General features: G+C 39.1%; 2 protein-coding genes across 10 annotated transcripts in view; one reads left to right on the forward strand and one right to left on the reverse strand.

Moving 5' to 3' along the window:
* Positions 1 to 4,647, reverse strand: part of ARL5B (ARF like GTPase 5B) — a 30,617-nt gene extending 25,970 nt beyond the window's left edge. For all 5 annotated transcript variants that reach the window (XM_073885541.1, XM_073885538.1, XM_073885540.1 and 2 more), the window contains exon 1: positions 4,312 to 4,647. Coding sequence is in view for 4 of the 5 variants with exons in the window: in XM_073885538.1 (XP_073741639.1) it covers positions 4,312 to 4,360 (49 nt within the window). In the remaining variant the exon portion in view is untranslated. The remainder of the gene's footprint in view (positions 1 to 4,311) is intronic.
* Positions 4,648 to 9,930: 5,283 nt separating this feature from the next.
* The window catches only part of NSUN6 (NOP2/Sun RNA methyltransferase 6), a 65,347-nt gene continuing 51,192 nt past the window's right edge, over positions 9,931 to 24,085 (forward strand). For 3 of the 5 annotated variants that reach the window (XR_012376076.1, XM_073885599.1, XM_025891887.2), the window contains exons 1-3: positions 9,931 to 10,426; positions 12,703 to 12,858; positions 15,697 to 15,776. Coding sequence is in view for 3 of the 5 variants with exons in the window: in XM_073885599.1 (XP_073741700.1) it covers positions 10,352 to 10,426; positions 12,703 to 12,858; positions 15,697 to 15,776 (311 nt within the window). In the remaining 2 variants the exon portion in view is untranslated. Of the gene's footprint in view, positions 10,427 to 12,702; positions 12,859 to 15,696; positions 15,777 to 22,055; positions 24,031 to 24,085 lie in introns of those variants that run through there. The other 2 variants (XM_073885600.1, XM_073885602.1) reach the window with 2 other exon arrangements.

Here is a 24,085-nt window from a genome sequence, read left to right on the forward strand (position 1 = left end):
TGTCTCAAACGCCACTGGTGAGAATATAAGAATGGTATAAAACTTTGGAAAACAATCTAATAGTTTCTTACTAAACTAACCATATATCCAGTCTATGACCTAAAAATTACACTTCTAGATACTCGTCTAAGAGAAATGAAAATATGTCTACAAAAAGTCTTGAGTATTCACATATTACAACTTGTCATGATGCAAATGAATAAACTGGCATAAATATGATAGCGGAATCAAAATATTCAACAGGAAGATTAAAAGACAAAAGAAATACCCCAGAAAGTAGAACTGAGGAAAGAAAGACAGTAAAATGGAAAAGAATACTAGATAATCAAGTAGCACAATACAACCAATAAGATTTCCAGAAAAGTAGAGGAAAACATCCTAAGAGAAATTTAATTAAAAAAATTCTTAGAACCAAAAAACATCCAACTTTATGTTGAAAAGGTCCAGAGGGCCTAGCATAAGGAACCAAAAAAGTCACACTACAAGGCACATACCTTGCAAATTTAAAAAATACCAGGGATAAATGGAAAATCCTAAAATCTACTAGAAAGAGAAACACTCAGAATAAGAATGAAATACTGGGCTTTTTAACAACACTGGGAGCTAGAGGACCGTGACAATATCTTCAAATGCCTGCTGAAAAAAATGTATTCCAACTCAGAATTTTATATTCAGCCCAATTATAAATCAAAAGTGAAGAGAGACCAATACATTTTCAGGCATTTGGAATTGCAAAAAAAAAAAAAAATTACTGTTTTGGACACCTTTGCAGGGAATTTCTGTACGATGTACTTCAAAAAAAAAAAAAAAAGAGTAAAGCAAGAAAGACCTAAGTTCTAATAAAACAGAAATGCAAAGGAAATTCCTGGAATGACTGCAAAGACAAGTCCGGCACAGATGTGGAGCAGGCAGAGGGAAGCAAGCTCAGTTTGGAGCAGAAGGGAATACTGAGGGAGCTGGGAGGAGGGATAAGTCATCTGATTAAGTGTGATGTGGGGAAACTTTGTGGGAATACCGAGGGAGTTGGGAGGAGGGATAAGTCATCTGATTAAGTGTGATGTGGGGAAACTTTGTACAGAGTTTTGGGATAGAATGAACTGACTTAGTCAAACATACAAAGAAAACTAAGGCAAAGAGATATTGTAATTCTTTACTCTAGGGGGAAAAAGTTGTAGGAAAAAGGGGAACATAGTTCTAGCACACTCTGGCTCAGGAGTAACTAAATTTTACAGTCACAATAATGAAAACACGGTGTGTGTAAACCAAAACGCTATATTGGGATGATAAGGGAGAAAGTACTAATTTCTCTTCTACCATAAGACAAATGATTAGTACACCTGAAACTAATAGGTTCTACATCAATTATATCTTAAAAAAAGACAAATGATAATGTTTAAAATTTCCACATATGCATACTATTAAAAAATATGGACATATGTACTGGAACAGATATATTCATAACTTTGTAAAGATAATCAGATTTGAAATTATTTCCGTTATTGCTAACTGCATCCAAGTAATGTTTTCTAGCTTATAATTAAGCAATACAAAATTGCTGAGACTGTGTACTTTGTCATAGTTTTATTTAGACAACCACGCTTTAGCATACTTATTCCCAGAAAGGTATCAAATTTATGAGAAGATGCTTTGCGCTGTAAAATGCTACAGGAAAAAAAGATGGGAGGCAAATACTGAAAAACAGATAAGGGAAAGGAGCAGATATGGAGTTCTCAACTCTGGCTGCAAATCTGAATCCTCTAGGCAGTGATGCCCAGGCCACCCTGCCCCATTCTGATCTAACTGGTCTGAGATAGGGCCATGGGCTTATTATTCTAATATGAAACCAAGACTGAGTGATTTGAGTATCTCTGGATTAGTTGCAGTATAGCGGTGAAAATGGAAAATGCTGAGATTGTCAGTTAATTTTGTTGATATGGAAAGTAAAAATACAGGACTAAAGCATCAGTCTGATAACATTCCCCAGCTTACAAATAACATACAATGAGGGGCGCCTGGGTGGCTCGGTCGTTAAGCATCTGCCTTCAGCTCAGGTCATGATCCCAGTGTCCTGGGATCGAGCCCCGCATCGGGCTCCCTGCTCAGTGGGAAGCCTGCTTTCCCTCTCCCACTCCCCCGGCTTGTGTTGCCTCTCTCGCTGTGTCTCTCTCTGTCAAATAAATAAAATCTTAAAAAAAAAAAAAAATAACGTACAATGAGCAATCTCTTCAACGGCTCTGTACAGTTTAATGTCTTAGTCGGCTGACACACAAGGCCCTCTGTAATCCGGTTCCAGGGGCTACCTCTCCAACCTCAACTCTAACTCCCCCACAGGCCAACTAAGATACAGCCAAACTAAACTATTTTCAGCTTCCTTCAATGTACCCAAGTATTTGATTCCTCTCCCATTTGCATATTATTAGTCCTTCAGCCTAGAATAATATGCCCCTTCTACTCAGTCTGCTTAGCATGCCCAGTAAATTCCCACATACAGTAAAGTACAAGTATACCTTTTTCAGTAAAGTCTTCCAGGAACCACGTGAGAAAAATTAATCACTTGCTTCTTGGTGATGATCACCACACTTTTATACATATCTGTTAAAAAACTTACCACACTGATTTGATCTTTGAGTACTTTGTGAGTCACTATGTTATCTTTTCTGTTTGTTTTTCATCTTTGTATCTCCCATGCCTAACTGAAGACTGGTGATGGCCTTTGATTAAACGTTAGCTGCATGAATGAATGAGGATAAAATGAGTGGCTAACCACGGCTCTAAATTTTTAACAGGAAAGTTAAAAGAAAAATTATAAATAGTAATGGGGATTTAAGAGGCCTGAACAATATGGGACTTTAAGCAGCCCATAAATGTTTTTCTTCATCTCCTACATCCTCTGTTCCCTTCTAGTCTGATTAAGGCAATTAAGGAAGGCTCAATAAGATAATAATAAAACAACAGTAATAAAATGAGAGAAAGAGGAATTGGATGGGTAACACAAGGAGAAACAAAGACTTTGGTAATGTTTTGTTTCTTAAACTATGGGAAAAGATAAGCAGATAATTGTGTTGATCTTTATACTTTTTAACATGTGTTAAAATACTGCTTCACATATAGTAGTGAATTCATGTAGCGAGGACTAGAAAATATAAACTGCTGAAAAAGCCTGTATTAAATGTATAGCTATCCTTCAGAAGTTAAACTCCGACCACTCTGAAATCACCTGAAGTGTGATATCGGTGGTAATTGCATCTATACATATAATTGCACATATACACATATTTGGAAATGTGTATACATATATCCATATTTATAACTTTGGAAAAGACTATTTTAGTGTTCTTATCTACGGAACAAATGAACTAAAACCATTTCATTTTCTTCACGACTTCTCAAATCCAGGGGAAAAAAAATACCACATTGGCAGTAACAACTGGTATCATTATAAAACATTGGCTTATATTATGTCGGGTATTAAATGGAAAACGAAAATGAATTTAAAAAGTAGATACAATTACTAAGAAAGCATTCTCTTCAAAGAATGTCTAAAACTTTATCTATCGCCAGGCCCTTTTTTTGTCGTGTATTTTCTCTCTTCAGAAGACATTACATCTCATTCTCTGACTCAGAACAGGTTTTACAACTTCTTGGCCCTTTGGACTTCCAACTTGTAAATGTCTCATAGCCTGTTCCAGACTAATTACGGACACGCAATCTCCTATACAGAAGGACCAAAAGCATTTAGTTCTCTTAATACCTAAGAAAGGAATAAAGGGTTTAGGATGCAGATTTCCGGAAACCCGTGCATCTCACAGGACAACTCATGCCCAAGTCTGAGGAGCAGGCGAAATCAGAGAGAACGTGAAGCCGCACTGGCTTCAAGACCACTGCAGGCAAAAAAGCAGCACTAGTAATAATAATTAAAAACAAAAAAAAAAAAGCTGATAGGTTTCTGGGCGGACACTTACCTTGGGGCAAGCCACAGGATGCTTAATTAGAGATAGAAAAGACCCTCAAAATGCCTCCAGGTATCACTAGGTGCTTTCCGCTTTGCTTCGCTAAAATCCAAAAATTCTTAGTTTGGACTCTGGGCTCCCAAATGCCTCTTTTCACTCCTCATTTCTCCCACACATCCAGTCTCTCCTGCACCTTCTCCCAGCCTAAAATACCGAGTTTCTACCCGCCCCCTCGAGAAAATTACTTCTCTGCGTCTCAGGAACATTTGTGTCCACCGACAGCCCTGCCTCCGGCTGTCCCCTAAAACGGCCGGACCCTCCTCCCTGGAGTTGAGCCGTTGCGCAGCTCCATCCTTCTCACCTTGGTTACAGAAGAGGCTCCACAGTTTAGCGAAGATCAGCCCCATCATGAGCACCTTGGGCGGGCCACGGGGTCCCTCAGCAGCAGGTGCCGCTGTGCCGGGCCCCCCACCACGGCGCTGGCTGTAAGGAGCCGAGGAGAAGCCTTCTGAGACCGCGCGGCGAGGGCACTGGCTGGCCGAGAAGGCTCGATCAGCCGCTCAGCTACCGGTCAGGAGGCACCGCGCCGAGTCCCAACCGGATAGTCCTTTGTTTCGAGCCCACTGAGCCCAACGCCGACCCGTAGTCCCCTCGGTCTGAACCCACCTACCCACCAGAGCTTCCACCAGCCCCAAGCCCCGCCTTCGCCCCGCCTCCCCTCGCGATTCCCGACCACCCATCGCCGGAAGGAAAGGCCTGACGTCGTCACGCTTACGTTTACCCCCGCTTTCGACGTGGCGTTTCCTCCGGCTTCACTTCCGGTGGGCGGGTTTCAAAGTGCTCCGCTGAGTGGGAGGTTTTGGGTGCGTGGGAGTCGGGGAGTTTCCCTCCGTGAGCTCTTGTACTGGTCACTGTTTGCAAGCGTTTGCCAGGTTCCGGTACTTAAGTTTCTGTTGTTGGGCAGGTGCGCCCCGTCCTCTCAACTAGTGACAACTGCAGTTCCTCCCACAGAGTAGCGGTCGTTTGCTGCCCTGTTATTGCGCAGAAGTAAGGGGTGTTTCTCTCACAACCGTCACCCCTGTGCAGGCTGGCAGGCTTGGGGTTCTGCTGTGGTTCGAAATAGAATTGATCGGGGGACGATCCGTGGAATGGCGGTAGCCACAGAGTTTAGTTATGTGATTAACTTAAAGCCCCCCAGTTTTGCCACGCGTTCGAATTTTCATGGAGCCCAAATACACGAAATCAAATAACTTCCTTTAACTGAAATGGAATCCCAGTAAACTCCAGTTCAACAAAATAGAGGGAAAAGCGTGCTGTGTCTAGAGCAAAGAAACTGAAATTTCAAGGAAAAGGGTCGAATTAGGGAATTTAAAAAGTATGTTTAATATTCCTTAGAAGGAACTGTTGTGAACTTAATACCTGAAGAATTGGCTGTGGCTGGAAGTGATTTCAATTTACCTGTTTCCATTCCACTTTCTAATTTTTTAATTTTTTGAGGATAGTTGACACAATGTTACATTGGTTTCAGGTGTACTCACTCATAGTCAACATCTATCTTATGGCATGCTCACCACAGGTGTAGCTACCATCTGTCATGGTACAATGCTATTACACAATTCGACTTTCTTCTCCATTTTTTCTTTTAAAAGATTCACAGCATGGAATGAAGCCTAATTTCCAGTTATGGAGAGAACTTAATTGAAAAGCTATGTACTTTGGTCAGGTGGTAGGTTTTAACCCAGAGTGGTAAAATGCCAAACTATTTTGTTACCTGTACAAAGAGATGAAGTGTATGACTCCCAGTGTTATGATTCAAAGACCCTTTAGGACATACATGGGATAATGTGCTCCAACTTTGACACTAAAGACAAGTTATAACCTCCCACATAGAGGAAAAGGTATGTACTGAGCCTCTGTAAATTATTTTACCTTTCAGGACCATTAACTGGCTCAAATATAGATGATTTTGTGTTTGTGAAAACAGGATTGAAGGGACATTTCTAGTCCTAGTTTCATTAAAAAAAAACTTTTTAGATTCTGTAACTTAGTTTCTTCAATTGTCAGACATATATAAACCACATTCTACTTTTTTCTGGCTTTCAGATTTCCAATAAACAGTTTCTTAAATAAAGCAGTTTTTTTGCAGAGCTTTGAAGCCAAAAAATTATGTATTTCTTACATATTTTTATAATGGGGTAATGATACTTTAGGAAGTAAATTTCAAGTATTTTTTCACTTTTAATTATGTGGAATGAATATATTTGAGGACCGTTTATATTTCTACTGATTCTACTCTTTCAAAATGTCTGAAACAATTTTTTAAAGATTTTATTTATTTATTTGACAGAGAGAAACAGAGAGAGGGAACACAAGCAGGGGGAGTGGGAGAGGGAGAAGCAGGCTTCCCGCCAAGCAGGGAGCCTGATGAGGAGCTTGATCCCAGGACCCTGAGATCATGACCGGAGCCAAACCCAGGCGCCCCATGAAACTTTTTTTTTAAAGTAATCTCTACACCCATCGTGGGGCTCTAACTCACAACCCCGAGATCAACAGTTGTATGCTCTGCCAACTGAGCCGGCCAGGTGACCCAAAATGTTTGAATTTCGTTTATGTTGAAGAACTCTAATTTTTGTCATCTTTTCTAAAATTTACCTGACAACAGGACTGCTGTAATATTTTTAAAATATCTTTTCACATTAGAAAGTGTTATTTGCAGATTTCGGAATTTGAAATTTTTACTAACTGGAAGGAAAGAAAACAGTCACAACTTAAAAAATCTATAATTGATTAACAAAATATAGTTGTGAATTATCTAAATAAATCATGCTTATATACCATAATTATCTTTTAGAAAAGGTACACTTTAGTTCATGTTGTACATTTGTATTATATAAATTATAGGAACGCTTGTCAAGAATTTAATCAAACGAGAATTTTGAGTCATATACTATTTTAAAAAAAAGATTTTATTTATTTGACAGAGAGAGACACAGTGAGAGAGGGAACACAAGCAGAGGGAGTAGGAGAGGGAGAAGCAGGCTTCCCGCGGAGCGGGGAGCCCGATGCGGGGCTCCATCCCAGGACCCTGGGATCATGACCTGAGCCAAAGGCAGACGCTTAACCGACTGAGCCACCCAGGCGCCCCGACTCATATACTTTTTAAATATAGCACTTAAAACATAACACCTTTATTCATTTTTTCTGAAAACATCCCTTTAAATTTTTCTTAAAACTAATTTCAGTGTAGCTTTTGATCCAAAGAAGGTAACTGTTCTATGAAATGTTACTATTTGTATACAAATATATTTTGAATTCATGAAATAAGAAAAAAGTCATAAATAAGGAATATAATACTATTGTTAGGATTATAACTTATTTTCTGAAGTGTTAATTGGAAATAACTTCCTTTAATGAAAATGGAATGCTGGTAATCTTTCTCTCCAACAAATTTTAAGAAAAAGATAAAAGTGTTGTATTTAGAGCAAAACAAAAAAATAAAAATTTCAAGGAAAAAATGAAACATTGAACAACTAGGAAATGAAAAACAAACTGTATTCCTTAGAAGGAACTAATTATAAACTAACTTCAGATAATAAGAAGGATTGGCTACAGCAGGAATTGAATTCAATTTATTACTGTTAGCTAAGATAAATCGCATGCATGGCTCGAACCAAAAGTCCAGGGACAGCATGTTCTGCCAACTAGGAATGAAATTTACTCTTTAAAAACAACTCTCTTACACATTTATGATTACGTCCACTTTGACTTTAGTCTCCAGATGAGCTGAGATAGTTTTCCAGCTTTCCTAGACTTTTTTTCCCTAATCCCCTCATATCTTTTTCCTGAAAGTAAGTATTTTGGAATATGTTTGTTTTTTGATAAAGTTAAGCTTTGGAGCACCACAAACTGAGATTTAAGATTATAACTAAGATTTTTTTGCTCCCCCACATTGGGGGCCATATCGCCCCACTGAGAAAATACAACGTAAATGACCCCTTATGTGGGTGTATTCCTACAGGAGTCTTCCTTTGCTTAGACAATATGCACCATGGCAACTTCAGGTTTGTATTATGCTTTTCTTGGACACAAACCTGGAACACCAAGAGGCATCTTCGTCAACATAACTGTCACTACAATAGTGTCGACAAGAATAGTCTGTGCTCAGCACTCTTCACATGTACTTAACTAGTGAACTAATTTCCAGCAAATACATGCTTTATCAGCATTTTCTTCCTCTGGTTCACATAGATGCCCATCCATCTATTCATCTAGTCATTTAACATTTAAGTGTCTATTACTTGTTAAGGCAATGGGTAGGCAGTGATGAGATGAAGTCTACCCTCATGGAATTTACAATCTAGCCCACTTGTTCTTCTCCCTTATCTCCTGAATACAGAGTCCAACCTTTATTGTTGCCATGGTCACGATGTTGAGGCTTCAAAAATTCCTTTGGAAATGCCTAATCTAGCCATTTTCCTAATCACTTTTATTTTTTTCGAGATTTATTTACTTATTTTAGAGTGGGGGGGCGCGTGCACAGTGGGGAGGAGCAGGGGGAGAAGGAAAGGGAGTCTTAGGCCAATTCTGGGCTGAGGGCGGAGCCCAATGCAGGGCTCAAAATGTGGAATGTGAGGTGAGGATCTGAGCAGAAACCTGAGCAGAAACCAACAGTCTTAATGGACTAAGCCACCCAGGTGCCCCTTGACATTTTCCTAATCACTTTTAGATGATTTAGCCATGAAAGCATCCCCTCAACCTACTGAAGAAGTATGTATGCCATGGTGAAAAGAGTTGGTACTTAGAAGGCAGGTGGCTATGGTCTTTATTCTCACTTTCTAATCAAGCGTGAGGCCACAGTTATTTCAGCTCTGGGAGCCTTGTTTTACTCTTTCATAAAAGGGTATAACCAGGGGCACCTGGGTGGCTCAGTTGGTTAAGCGACTGCCTTCGGCTCAGGTCATGATCCTGGAGTCCCGAGATCAAGTCCCGCATCGGGCTCCCTGCTCAGCAGGGAGTCTGCTTCTCCCTCTGACCCTCTTCCCTCTTGTGCTCTCTATCTCTCATTCTCTCCCTCTCAAATAAATAAATAAAATCTTTAAAAAAAAAAAGGGTATAACCACATTACAGGGTTGTTGTGTGGCTGTAAGTTAAAATATTTTATACAGAACCTGGTTGGCGTATCATATTAAGTAATTATTACATTTTTTAGACATCTCTGTGTGCGACTTAAAGACTTTAAAAACCCTTTCCTGCAGTTATATGTAAATGGCCACGGTGAGCTGCAAAAACAAAAATATAAGGCAAGGAGACAATTATTTTTAGTTTCCTATTCAATCATAAAATGTCTTTCATTAGGCATCTTCTCCTTTCGAATCTTTTCCTTCATCTGTAACACATAAATTATGCCAAGGGTCTCGGAGCCTTAATAACTCAGCTGTGATACAGGTAACCGCTAGCCTCATTCAACTAACTGTAAATACTATATGCGGGTTTTTAAGTTTTAACTGATCATTCATAGGTATTAACCCAGTTTTCAAAAATTTGAATAATGGCGTTCATTCACAGCTGAAGTCAGATTAGTATGCCTCCGAGAGATAAAGTAATTTCTGAAATCAAAGGGTGGCTTATAGGTTCAAATAATCTCTGGCTTCCTCCTTTCGTCAGAGGTCAACTAGCAGGTAACTAACCGGACCTCTCAACTTAGGCCAGCAAAGCCTTCGATTTCGCCCACACCATTTCCTAATTTCCCCTGGCACCCACTCCAGGCGCTGGATCAGGAGGCTCCCCCAGGCGGCCGCCCCTCCCTCCTCGAACGCCCAGAAAACCACCTGCACGTGGACGAGCAGCCAGCGGAGCTCGGAAATTCCGGTGACCTGACGTACGACCGTTTGCGGTTGCGGATTGGGGAACCAGGGAGGGCGGGACGCGTCGCCGGAAGTGACGCAAGCCGGAAGCGGCTTTCTGCAGAGAAATTGGGGGCGCGGTTTTGAAAAGAGGTCTGAAGGGTGAATGTGAGCGAATAGAGGCCGGTCTATTTTCCAAGCCAGTTCGCAACGGATTAGCTTCTCAATTTTTTTTTTTTTCTTCCTGTGTATTCTCTGCAGCATGAGGGACGTGGCCTCACAGTGATTTCCGTGAGCGTCTCTAAAGAAGGATCAAGGACGGGTGTGGTGGAGGCGAGGAAGGCGCTCTAAACTGGCTACGCTGAAGAAAGCATGGATGTACCTCCGCAATCCCGAATATAACTTGGAAAGAGCGGCGCGATTTTCCTGGCCGTCTGGTGGTCCTGGCACGTGTGGGTAGCTATTCATTGTCAAGACGCTGCTAACTGTTAATTCGGAAAGAAAAAAAATCACCGTTTTCCAGCATTTTTCTTGGAGGAGAACAAAACAATAGGGAAAATGTCCATTTTCCCTAAAATATCTTTGAGACTTGAGGTTGAAAAGTATCTTAAAGAGGGTTTTATGAATAAGGAGGTAGGTAAAATAAGCCTGTTAGATGATATTTGCAAGTTTTCGAATGTTTACACACGCTGGAGAAATAGGGGGGAAAAAAACCTAAAGCGAGACCTAATCTTTACACCATTGTTTACCACTCTTTTTTTCCGAATGTAAAAACTGCCCGTATCTTCCCCCGGGTATTTAATGTTTGCGAGATAAGAGGTGAATGAGGTCTACGTTTCAACACTTAACGAATGTGAAAGAAGGGAAGGGAAAAGAGAGGTTATGTGTGTGGCAGTAGGCATGGCACTGAAGGGGTTACAAGAACAAGGGGGAAAAGATTCCTGTTCTCGAGAATTTAAGTCCAGTGGAGAAGATACACCCGTGCTCTTAAAGCGCTTGCTGTGGCACTCAGGTGAAAGGGGTACTGTAATGTGTTAATGCCTCTTAAATGCCACTAGTTGTGCTAGGTGATTTGCAGACTACATCTTAATATTAGCAATCTCTCTCTCTCTCTCTCTTTTTTTTTTTGGTAGACATTTCTTCTCCGTTTTAATAGGTGAGAGAGCCGAGGGTCCAAAGAGTCCTGTAGCTGACCCAAAATGACACCGCTATCAAGTAATAGGGACAAATCTGAAGCTGAAGAGCTCAGGTATAATGAAAAAATACAGATTTAGAATCCCAGGTCCTTGATTTGTGTCCCTGTGCTTTGCGTAAATTATTTCATACCATTTAACTTTAATTTCCTTTTCTGTGGAAACTGAGGATGTTAAAAGTATTTACCTTACGAGGTTATTTTAAAGTGTTAACCATAAGTGAATGCAGCTGTTATTGTTCTGGCACATTAGTCCTCAACAAATACTCATTCCACGTGCTATTAGCAGTGTCTAGCACAGAAGTCCTCAGTGAATGTTATCTTTGATTGCAAGCTTGTGCTCTTTACATTTTACTATCCTGCCTCTAGGCAACTTTGTATTTTCTAAATCTTTGCTTTTCTTATTCAAAGTAAAGTCTTAAGACTTAAATGTTATTTGTGTATGAAGCTATTACTGAAGCTACGACTTTTTAGGTTTGATTTCTACATTTTATTTCCAAAGATTACATTAAAGGGATTATAGAGTATGGAAAGAGAAAATATCTTCTCTTGGTTTCAAAGAACTAAACATATAAGCATATTAAGAGAAAGAGAGGCATTCAGCAATTTTTCTCAATAATTTTTAAAATGGTAAATATTGTATTACAGAAGAAGATCCAAATGTCTGTCTTTGACACCATCTCTGCCTCAAACCCACTAACTGTAAATGATTTTACAAAAAAGCCATTCCTTTGTAAAAGTATCGGAGGTAAAGATATATTCAGTTTTTAATAAAAACAAACTAAACTTGAGAAAGTACTAATACTTTGAGGCTGGTGGATTAGTAGGCTGGCAGGTGGTTTATGAAGATGCTGTGAGGCAGGGTACGGTCAAAGATGACAAAAATGGGAAAATACATGTCTCCTAAAGCTTCAGTTAATCACAGGGGGACTTGGTTTTTTGAATCTTTAAACTTCCACTTCTGACAGGCTATCTTTGCTACCTGTCTTTTTGGATGATATTTGTTACATTTAAAAATACCATATTAAAAAGCTGATGTGGATGACCTTTGGAAGACAGTATCAGTGTTACTTATTCAAATATTGGTGTTTTAAAAGGCTGCTAATGAATTTGTTCTAGGTATGAGGCTAGCAAGTAAATAGCTGTACAAAACGATATTTGATGTAAATAGAATAAAATCATGAATTATATAAATAAGCATAGCAGACATTAATATGTTCAAAATGTTAATAATGCTCTGAAGTTGAGGCAGTGTTTTTTCCAAGCCCTTTATGTTGGGCATTTTGTTAGGTGTTTATTACCACAATTAAACTCCAAAACCCTGTGAAGTATTCCATTCTTTTAGTGTTATTAACACACGAAACAATACAGCAAAATGAAGTGGAACTGAACAATTGCTGAAAGATGTTTCATTAGAACAAATGTGTGTGCATAATATGCTTAATATTTTTAGTTAATGTTTCAATGTCATTATAAAAATTAACTTGTTGGGGCGCCTGGGTGGCTTAGTTGTTAAGTGTCTGCCTTTGGCTCGGGTCATGGTCCCAGGGTCCTGGGATCGAGCCCCACATCGGGCTCCCTGCCCTGCGGGAAGCCTGCTTCTCCCTCTCCCACTCCCCCTGCTTGTGTTCCTTCTCTCGCTGTGTCTCTCTGTCAAATAAATAAAAAATCTTTAAAATAAAAAAAAAAAACCATTAACTTGTTTTCCTGTTTTCAGGTTGTATCTGCTTTTGGGAAACAAGAAGCAGAAAGGAAATTTGAAACTCTGTTAAATCACTTGTCACATCCTCCATCATTCACAACTGTCAGAGTAAATACACATCTAGCCTCAGTGCAACATGTAAAAGATCTGTTGTTTGATGAACTTCAGAAGGTATGTGCAAATTTGCTATTATTTATGTCCATAATTGCATTTCTATGTCATGTTGCTCCCCACTAAAATCCTATGAATTTAAAATACTATTCCAATTTTACAAATAAGGAAATCGAAGATCTCGAATTAAGTTGTCCAGGTGGTAATGTTAGAGGTAATGTTAAGAACTTGAACCTAGCACTCCTGATTCTGAATTTATTATAGTGACTGAATAGGTCACTCGGCCCTTCTGGGCCTCAGTTACTTCATCATTAAAATACATATGAAAATACATAGAATACATATGAAAATACATAGAAAACATTCTAACCTTGAAAGCCTGATTTTTGTAATAAGTTACCTAATTAGTATCTAAATTAAAAGCAAGAGGCAAGCATGATTAAAGGGCTTGTATTTGTATATTATAGGCTGTGTTACTCCTCTTGATATAATACTAAGAAATCTTCAGAGAATTATCACTGGTTTAGTTTTATTATTCTTTAATCTCATTACATTTATTTTTATTTATATTTTTGTTTTAAGAATTTTATCTGTTTATTTGGGGAAGAGAGAGCGCGCATGTATGAGTTGAGGGGGGTAGCAGGGAGGAGCAGAGGGAGAGGGGTAAGCAGGCTCCACGCTTAGTGTGGAGCCTGAGGCAGGGCTTGATCTCACGACCCTGAGATCATGACCTGAGCCAAAATCAAGAGTTGGACGCTTAACCGACTGAGCCACCCAGGTGCCTGTAATCTCATTACATTTATAGAATGTTTGTCATACTATCTTTAAGAACAGTTTTATAAATTTTAAGTTGTGAGTAGATGACCATGTTATAAGAATGATCAGCTATGGTATCTGAGTATGTGAGACCAAATTTTATATAATAAGACTTAGAAGAAAACTAATCTGATTTTGAATAATTGATAGTGATAATTTTATTGAGAGTAATGTCATAAGGCATAAAATATAAGCAGTTCCTCTAGGCAACTAAAATTATTACTTTTATGTGGTTATGCATATGTTCTCAACTAGTAGAAAGGAGAGTGTTCTGAGGCCCGTCACAAGTGTCCATAACTCACACAGATCCAGATTATTTTGTTTTCTAACAAATTATTCCTAGAACCTAGATATTGTATTCCAGTCTAATGGGCCTATATGATCTTACAGACAAGTATCTAGGATAAGGCATACAGAATGTATCCAGAAGTCCACTCTGGGTGGACTTTGAGTCCCTCAAAGGTTAAGAGTAGACAGAGAAGGTTGGGTCGTAAGCCCTCGATAGGCAGAGCAGGGAGCCTGATGCGGGGCTCGATCCCCATGACCTGAGCCGAAGGCAGACGCTTAACTGACTGAGCCACTCAGGCGCCCTTACTTACATTTCAGATTTCTTAGTAGCCATCTATTAGGTAAGGTTGGTCTGAAATCTCCTTTGCCTGGAAGAAGCAAAAGTCAGAGCTGTTGACTTGGTAGATATATAGATTGCTAAAATACAAATTTTTTCTCTTATCAACTTGGAAATAAATTGATTTTAAGAGTTTTTCTAGGTAGTGTATGGATACCACAGGGCAATGGAAATATCTATTGTTACTGTTCTTTCATGTAGTATGTGAAAATTCATGATTTAAAATCCCTAGCCTACATGGCAGAGACTTGTTCTGAAATATTTGCATGTTGCTCGCCCTTAGACTATAGTGTCCTTGCTATCCATTCCACTATTCTGCTTTTTATTCTGATAAGTGCAGTGCCCAGTTATTTTCTGCCAGCAACAGTGGTGTGCTGGTACATATCGAAAAATCCACTTTCTGGGAAAAACAACCCTTTGTAGCATTTGCTGATTTCAGTGGTGTAAATACTCCCACTGTGGTCAAATCAAGCTGCCAGTGTGACCTTGAAATTGGCCAGAGATGCACATAATTGGTTCTCCTGAGACTGTGTGAGCTGGCCTTGGCACCTATACTCCTGGTCATGCACCCATTTCTAGTCTGAAGACCAAGTATGATAGAGGATACTGAAAATCCTGAACTTTTGCCAAAAAGCATTTATTTCCCTCAGCAAAGCTGACATGGCATTCAGTATTAGTGGTATATAATAGTTTTTAATAATCTCAATCCTTAATGTCCTATTCAGAACTTTTCCTTAGAAGTGTACTATAAGGGGGCGCCTGGGTGGCTCAGTCCTTGGGTGTCTGCCTTTGGCTCAGGTCATGATCCAGGGTCCTGGGATCGAGCCCCACGTCAGGCTCCCTGCTCAGCGGGAATTCTGCTTTTCCCTCTCTCAGTCCCCCTGCTTGTGTTCCCTCTCTTGCTGTGTCTCTCTCTGTCAAATAAATAAAATCTTTAAAAAAAAAAAATGTACTGTAGGGGCACCTGGGTGGCTCAGTCGTTAAGCTGCTGCCTTCGGCTCAGGTCATGATCCCGGGGTCCTGGGACGGAGCCCCGCATCGGGCTCCCTGCTCTGCGGGAAGCCTGCTTCTCCTTCTCTCACTCCCCCTGCTTGTGCTCCCTCTCTAGCTCTCTCTCCTTCTCTCTCAAATAAAAAAAAAAAAAAAAAAGTACTATATGCAATTCTATATTGGATATGTATTATCAAAATAAGTCACTTAAGGTAAACATGGGTTGTCTTTTATAAAGCCATACTGTAAACAAAATTGAACCTTATAAAGAAATTGAGATACTTCAGAAAATACAGAGGAAAACATAATTGTTTTGAAATCTTTGTTTTTTATAGTATTATGTGGAATAAAGTGAGAATATCCTAAACCAAGCTTCATGCTCTGCTAGGTAATAACAATGAAAGGACCTGTAAATTGAAATTTATCAATTACATTGATGGCTTCATAATTCTGTTTATTTTTAACAGCAGTTTAATGGATTAAGTGTTCCTATTCTTCAACATCCAGACCTTCAGGATGTCTTACTTATTCCTGTTATTGGACCTAGGTTTGTGACTATTTCATTTTCAAATTAAATTCTTCTAAAAATTTGTCACAGGTTTTTTTCTTACTGTTTGGTGATAATCCTAAGTTTCTCTATTATTAGCAACTTCATATAGACAGTTCACAAATTCATAAATGCAACTTCATATTCTATCATGGAAGATATTACAAAAGACTTGGAATGGACCCAGGTTCCTTGAAAATAATGCATTTTAAGGTACATTTGGTATGGTGATTGGTGGTTTTTCCTCCTTAGTAAGAAACTTCATTTGTTTATATGTATTAAGAGATTCCACTGCTAATTTAAATCTGTTTTTGAGCTGCCACAAAAAATACAAAATAACATATTTCCTACTTTCATAGCTGTTGTGTTTGTAAAATTTTATTCACAGTTAGGTTAAATTACTATGTATATTCTATGAGTAGAACAGGCATTGTTCTCATTTATGTATTTGTAAGGCATATGTTTGAAAATTGGAGGTGGGGGAAAGCCGTCATATTTTAATGGAGTTCAATTCCAAAGGAATATTTTTAAATCCCTAATTACGGTTTAATTTTTTTTATGCCCCTACGAATTATAATAAGTAGAAAAATGCTCATTTTGTTAAAGCTTGAAAATTAGTGGTCAGTAGTAAAACAGTGGTTCAGTAAATTATGGTTTATTGTGCAGTGGATTATTATATGGACTTTAATGGGAGAGAATTATATGTACCAATAAGAGAAGATAGTCACAATTAAGTATCAAAAGGAGGCTGCCATGTATAGGATAATTACACTTTTTCTTGCAATTACAAAAAACTACACATTTATGTATATTTACTTATATATAGAAAAAAGCCCAAAAGCTTTTTTTTTTTTTTAAAGATTTTATTTATTTATTTGAGAGAGAGAGAATGAGAGATAGAGAGCATGAGAGGGAAGAGGGTCAGAGGGAGAAGCAGACTCCCTGCTGAGCAGGGAGCCCGATGCAGGACTCGATCCTGGGACTCCAGGATCGTGACCTGAGCTGAAGGCAGTCGCTTAACCAATTGAACCACCCACGCGCCCTAGAAAAAAAGCCCAAAAGCTTTAACATACCTAACTATTAACAGAGGTTAATTTTGAGTGGTTAACTCTGAAGAGGTTGGATTGGGAGAAAAGGGTTAAGAGATTTTCACTTGTAACATTTGTGTTATTTTTACTATAAGCATGTATTCCTTTTGCAATTAAAAAAAAAAAGATTTTGTGAGTTCCTTATTCTGTTTCTTAAGATGAAATTTTATTTTTTTAAATATTTTATTTATTTGACAGAGACACAGCGAGAGAGGGAACACAAGCAGGGGGAGTGGGAGAGCAGGGAGCCCGATGCGGGGCTCGATCCCAGGACCCTGGGATCATAACCTGAGCTGAAGGCAGACGATTAATGACTGAGCGACCCAGGCGCCCCGAGGTGAATTTTGTAGACAGTGAAATGGAGAGATCTCATTTAAGTGTACCATTTGCTGAGTTTCCCCAAATTTGTACAGCTGTGTAGCCAAGACCCACCTCAGTCGAGGTAGAGAGCTGTCCATAATTCTCCCTGATTCTATATAATGTATTTCATTCTTTTTATTTTATTTTTTTAAAAGATTTTATTTGAGTGAGAGTACAGGAGTCGGGCGTGGGGTAGAGGGGCAAAGGGAGAGGCAGAAGCAGGCTTCCCCCTGAGACGGGAGTTGGACTCGGCTTAATCCCAGGACCCTGGGATCATGACCTGAGCCGAAGGCAGATGCTTAACTGACTGAGCCACCCAGGTGCCCCTATTTCATTATTTTTATTTTTATTTTATTATTTTTAAGATTTTATTTATTTGACAGAGACACAGCGAGAGAGGGAACACAAACAGGGGGAGTGGGAGAGGGAGAAGCAGGCCTCCTGCCAAGCAGGGAGCCCGATGCGGGGCTCGATCCCAGGACCCTGGGATCATGACCTGAGCTGAAGGCAAACGCTTAATGACTGAGCCACCCAGGCGCCCTTATTTCATTCTTTTTAATATCTGCATACTTTTTAAACATTTTTTCATCACTCTACTGATGGATGTTTAATTTTTTCCTGTTTTTCATTATTACCAACAGTGAATATTCTAAGGATGTTTCTTTGTGAACTTGTGTAAGCATGTCTACAGGATAAATTGGTACAACATGGAATCACTGGTTCACTGGTCTGTGCATATTTTAGTTTGAGACATACTGCCTTCTAAAAAGTTTTACCAGTTAATGTTTCTAGCAATATATGAGAAATTCTCAGTCTTTCATTCTTGCTAATACTGGCCATGCTAGCTCTTTTAAAGTATTTAGATGATTTAACTTTAATTATTTTCTGAATTTAATACCCTTTCATCCTATTTGTAGTGATCTAGATACTCATTAGAATGTTAGTGAACAATAAAACACAAATGATGGGTTATGAGAGGAAAGTATTAAAAAATCATCTAGGATTATAGATTCACCTACCTACCTTTCACTTCTAAAAGGAGCAAGTCAATTCTTTTTTGTTTTTAAAACTCGTTATCACTATTACCATTTTTATGACTTTCCACTATGAAAAATGAGGAAGTACTTACACTTAAATTTTATCCCCTAAAACCTCCACCAGCCAGTTTTTTACTGTGTTAGTTCTTTAAGCATTGCACAGGCTTATAACATTGTTATTCTAGAAGCACAGTTCAAATGGATGCTGTGCTTGCTTTTAGTCCCAGTAGTTCATTCCTGAGTTCTTTGTCCTGATTACTGTCTTGGTTGGTGAGTATAGTAATTTATCAGGTCTGCAGCACCTGTTTCCCGTTCCAAAGTAAGTATTCTCATCTCCAAAGTATTTGCTTTCTTGCTGGTGAATTGCCTGTTGCCTTTATATTTAAACAATAGATTGGCCGATTATAGTACTTTCAGGTTCCATGTTATTTCCCTTAGCACTTTGTAGACCTTGCTTTCACAATGTTAAGGCATTAGGTGTTGCTGTGAAGAAAAAATCAGAGGCCCCCCGCCAACAGCATCTTAGTTTTCGCTTGGAGATCTACAAATTCTCCATCATTTAACTTTAGAAACTGGGCTAGGATATAGCTTGATTATGACCATTCTCTCTTATTTTTTAATGAAACTGTAACTTTTTAGTTAAAAGTCGGCCAGTATTTCTGTGACTATTTTTCTGTATTCTCTATAAGAACACTAGAGGGCGTCTGGGTGGCTCAGTAGGTTAAGTGTCTCTGCCTCCAGCTCAGGTCTGGGATCATGCCCCGTGAGTGTCCCCCCCCCCCACCCTCGGCCTCTTTGCTCAGTGGGCAATCTGCTTCTCCTTCTCCCTTTGCCCCTCCCCCTGCGCTCACGTGCTCCCTCTCTCTGTCTCTCTCTCAAATGAATAAATAAAATCTTAAAAAAATAACCACTAGGACTATAGGTTGGATTTCCAGTGCAGGTACCCCCTGTGTTGGTGATTGACTAGAAGGACTCACAGGACTCATCACGTAGTTGTGCTCCTGGTGAAGATTTATTATAGGAAAGGACACAAAACAAAATCTGCAGAGGGAAGGGTACATGGGGCAAAGTCTGGAGGAAGCCAGGCACAAGCTTCCAAGAGACCTCTCCCCCACAGAGTTCCTAGGTTATGCTTAATTCCTCTAGCAACGAATTGTGATGAGAGTGAAATAGTTGTCTAGGAGGGAAGCTCATTTGAGACTCAGTGGCCAAGTTTTTTTATCGGGCGCTGGTCATGTTGGCACCCTCTGGCCAGCATGTACCAAAATTTCAGGCTCCCAAAAGGAAAACAGGTGTTCAGAACAAAGCACATTGCTTGTACAAACATTTAGGAACAATAATCTACTCTTATCATTATGGAAGTTTTTCAGTCAGTGCTGGGAACTGTTTCCCAGTCATGTTTCCAGATGCCAGCCAAGGGTTGACCTTGCAAGCAGGCCTTTCTAAAAATAGCAGTCTCAAGCCTGTTGTGTTTTCTCTTATTATGGAGGCTCTCTTACCGTTTATTTCCCTGTTCACTACTTTGTTTTTTATCTAGTTTTTCTTATATCCCATTTTTGAGTTTTTCCTTTTCCTTTTGAAAAATATAAAGACATATTTGAAATTTTTTTCCTTGGCTTTTTTTTTTTTTTTTTGCTGCTACCTATGTATAGGTCCCATGTTGAATGAATCCTTTCTGCTTCTATAACTCACTGAATGGAAACAGTTGCATTCACATAGCTTCTAGTTTGCAGTTTGCTCAAAAATGATGTAGAATGGGGTAAAGTGTGTCTCTAGACACCTAAACAGATGTTTTTCAAAAATCTTTCACCAGGTTTTCCCTAGTGGCACATTTCTAGCCCTGGTGAGCAGAGCTGATAAAGACTGAGGCTGTTTGTGAAGGGTTCCAGCTCACAGCTTTTTTTGCATGGGGCTTTAATTATTTCTGCTTAGTTAACTATGTTGAGGAGCACCAAACTTGGTTGCTACTTCCCTTCCGTTAGCTACTTCTAGGCAGTTTATCCAGATTTGTCAGGGAAAGTACAGATGCCTGCTTTGCCACAGCTGACAGCCCTGTTCCTCTTTCAGCTTTATCGCTGTGAATGAGATTCTCGTTTCTCAACCTGAGCCCCCAGTCCGGGATCTAAGTAATATTTGATTAGGCCTCCAGGAGCTTTTCCTTTTCAGAGACATTCATACCCTGTTGAGGAACTCAGTTTGATCCAAATTTCTCTGTCAGACAGTTATTCCTCCTCAGTGGGAATATAGCCATTTCTTAGCTCTATTATAAATGGCATGTCCTTCTCAGATCGTTGTTTCTTTCTTCATTTCTACAGACTTCAGAAAAAGAAATACACTCTTAGTCTTTTACTGATCTTTTACTGGAAACTCAATATCACATAATTATTTAAAATATCAAAATATAGGTTAAACTGTATTTGTAGATAATGAACAATTTTAAAAGTAATTTCTCACGATAAATTCAGGTTCCCTCAGTTTATTTAAGTATGATACTTAATATACTGATTAAGCATATATTTAATGTTTTTTAAAGTTTTATCATTGGTAATATAATGAGATGGAGCATAAGGTTGTAGTGTTGAATTTGATAGTATCGATGTCAACTTTATTAAAAAACTGAGGAGAAAATTGAATGCCAGGCTTCTTTTGATGAGTGTTTTTTAACATTCTACCCAAACAGCATTTTCTGAAGGCTGATTTTACGTTAGTAGAAATTTTGAAGTCAACATTCAATTCATAATTTTTAAGGATCTCTACATTTTTTTATTAGTGCACCTCCCTTTTTAACAATTTCAACAAAATATTTTTAACAGGTCAGAAAATTTTCTTCTTTTCCTTCACAATGAATAACTAACCTAGTAGCATAATTCTCTTGAGATCCAAATGAGGCAGGATTCGCGTCTCTCAGCCTGCTTGATTTCTGTCTTTCATAGTTGTCTTGCTAGTACCAGCACTTTAATATTTCAATTGCTGTTTGTGTATATGAAATAATATGGTAAATGCAATAGAATATTCAAGTAATTGCACAAAAATGGATGATTAAGTACAGATGGCGATCCTGCTGAAAAAGAAGTATTCGTTGGCATGCAATAATATATAACATCTTAAAATTATAATCATTATGTCCTATTTGGTGTGGAGTTGCTAATATGTGCAGTTAAATGCCAAAGGAGGGGTCCCTGGGTTGCTCAGTCGGTTAAGCGTGTGCCTTCAGCCCGGGTCATGATCCTGGGGTCCTGGGATTGAGCCCCGCATTGGGCTTCTTCCTCAGCGGGGAGTCTGCTTCTCCCTCTTCCTCTGCCCCGCGTGCGCTCTCTCTCTCTCTCTCTCTCTCTCTCTCTCGCTCTCTGTTTCAAATAAATAAAATCCTAAAAAAAAAAAAAACCGCCAAATGAATAAATTCATATTTTTATATATATTTTAGTGGGACATTCTCATAATTCCACTCTTTTTAATTGATAGACACCTCATTTTTAAAGCTATTTTACTAGTTTTTTCTTAACCTGAGTACCTTCATACTATTTTCCCTCCTATCTGTATTACTGTACTATCAGAAAATCCTTTCTTTAATGTTGTTGATTCACTTCTTTATTTGTAAATATTATAATAAAAAACTAAGCTTTTAGGGCGCCTGGGTGGCTCGTTAAGTGTCTGCCTTGGCTCAGGTCATGATCCCAGGGTCCTGGGATCGAGCCCCACATCGGGCTCGCTTCTCAGCGGGGGAGCCTGCTTCTCCCTCTCCCACTCCCCCTGCTTGTGTTCCCTCTCTCGCTGTGTCTCTCTCTGTCAAATAAATAAATAAAATCTTTAAAAAAAATTAAGCTTTTAGCATGTATTATGGCCCTGCATCAACTCTTACATTTCCTTTTATCTTTACTGCCTCAAACTCTCCCCTTTAGCAAAGCTGAATTACACCTTGATACTTGCATATATGGCATCTTATGTTTTTATACAATTAGTCCTAGTGTTGAGGGATCCCCAAGACCACTCCCTGGCTTGATGACTCTAGGATGACTCATAGGATTCAGCATATGGTAGTACTTGTGACTATGACTTGTTCCAGTGAAGTAATCTGAAGCAGAATCAGCAAAGGGAGGGGGCACATGGGAAAAAGTACAGGGGAAACCAGTTGAAAGCTTACAGAATTCTCTTCCAATGGAGTCACACAGGAAACGATTCCCTCAGGAACAGGTTTGACAACATGTAAGATGTTGCCAACCAGGGAAATTCATTAGCGACTCAGTGTCCAGGATTTTTATTTGGGACGGTCAGGTAGGCACTCCCTGCCCGGCACATGCCCACATTCTGGCCTCTCAGAAGGAAAGTCATTGTTGGCCATAAACCGTACTATTTGTACAGATGATTTAAGCTTAGTGAGCTATTCTTATCAGTTAATAGCAGGTATCCTTCTGAAATCTAAGTTCCCAGATGGCAGCCAAGGACCAACCTTGTAACCACGCTGTCCAAAGAAAGGATAGTAATTCAAGACTCTTATGTTAACTCTTCTTTTCATAGTCTTTCTGTCCTCTCCATGAAATGGTTATTCCCATAAAAACATTCTGATTAAAACTACAAGGTTCCATTTCCCAAGACATTTTTGAATTGGTGCTTTGTGTAAGACCCAAGGGTGTTACAAAGATGAATGAAATGCAGTTGATCCATTTAAAAATGGGAAACCTTCTGAGTCAGACTGGTGAAAGTGCTACGGTGAAGGTATTAATGAAGTACAATCAGAGCATAGAATAGGAAGGACTGAGTGAAAGGAAGTTGGTTAAGATTTTCTTCAAGTAGATAATATTTCAGTTGAGCCTTGAACGTGATTAGGCATTAGGCTGATGGGGTAAGATGGTCAAGGGTATATGAGGTGGAGAGAAAGCAAAAGTATGGAGGCATGAAAATGTAAGGTGGCTCATGACGAAGTGATCAGGTTTGGCTACTTAGTTGCTTTTTCAGAGAGGGTGGTGAAACATGACATTGAAGAAGTTGGGAGAGGCCAGCTGTGAAGTGTAAAAGATTTTTTTCTTTTTTTAACTAAGGAATGTTTAGTTGTTTGCTTAGAACCAAAGAATAGCCAAAGAATACTGGTAGTAGCATAAAGCTATTTTTCCAACTGTGTGGAGATCATGATCCATTAGTAGGTTGTAAAATCAATTTAATGTCTTTTTTTAGCATTTTTTTAAAAAATGGGTATTTCATAATGTATCATCTTGCACTGCACATACTGAAGGTGTTTCATGAAACATTTGATGTAAATATAAGTGTGTATAAATGCATGTGTGTATACACACATACTACATACACACGTGTCCGGAGTTGTGATATTAAGTGCATTTCTGTGGGTTACAGTCCACAAAAAGTTTGAAAAAAATTTTAAAAGAAGATAAATTCTAAGACTGGAAACAAATTAGGAAATCATTTCAGAGTGTTTTATTTCCAACAGTGTGGTACTCTAGATAACCTGAAAATGTTTCTGCTAGAGACACCTAGAAATACTAAATAAAAAATAAGGCCATAAAATGCACAACTGCGTGATTGAGAATATAAGTGAGATATTTAGGGGTTAGAATGAAGAGTAACTGAGTGTGGAAACTGTTTTTTTTTTTTTAATTTTTATTTATTTGTTCACGAGAGACAGAGAGAGAGGCAGAGGGAGAAGCAGGCTCCCAAGGAGCAGGGAGCCCGATGCGGGACTCGATCCCAGGACCCCGGGATCATGACCTGAGCCGAAGGCAGACGCCCAACCATCTGAGCCACCCAGGCGCCCGAAGAGTAACTGAAAACAGAGCTAATATTTGGGGGTTGGGAGATGTGGGAGAGGAGGTGG

Source organism: Callorhinus ursinus, unplaced genomic scaffold, assembly GCF_003265705.2.
Source record: "Callorhinus ursinus isolate GAN/ISIS: 27379988/994484 unplaced genomic scaffold, GSC_fseal_2.0 scaffold63, whole genome shotgun sequence".
Taxonomy (NCBI): domain Eukaryota; kingdom Metazoa; phylum Chordata; class Mammalia; order Carnivora; family Otariidae; genus Callorhinus; species Callorhinus ursinus.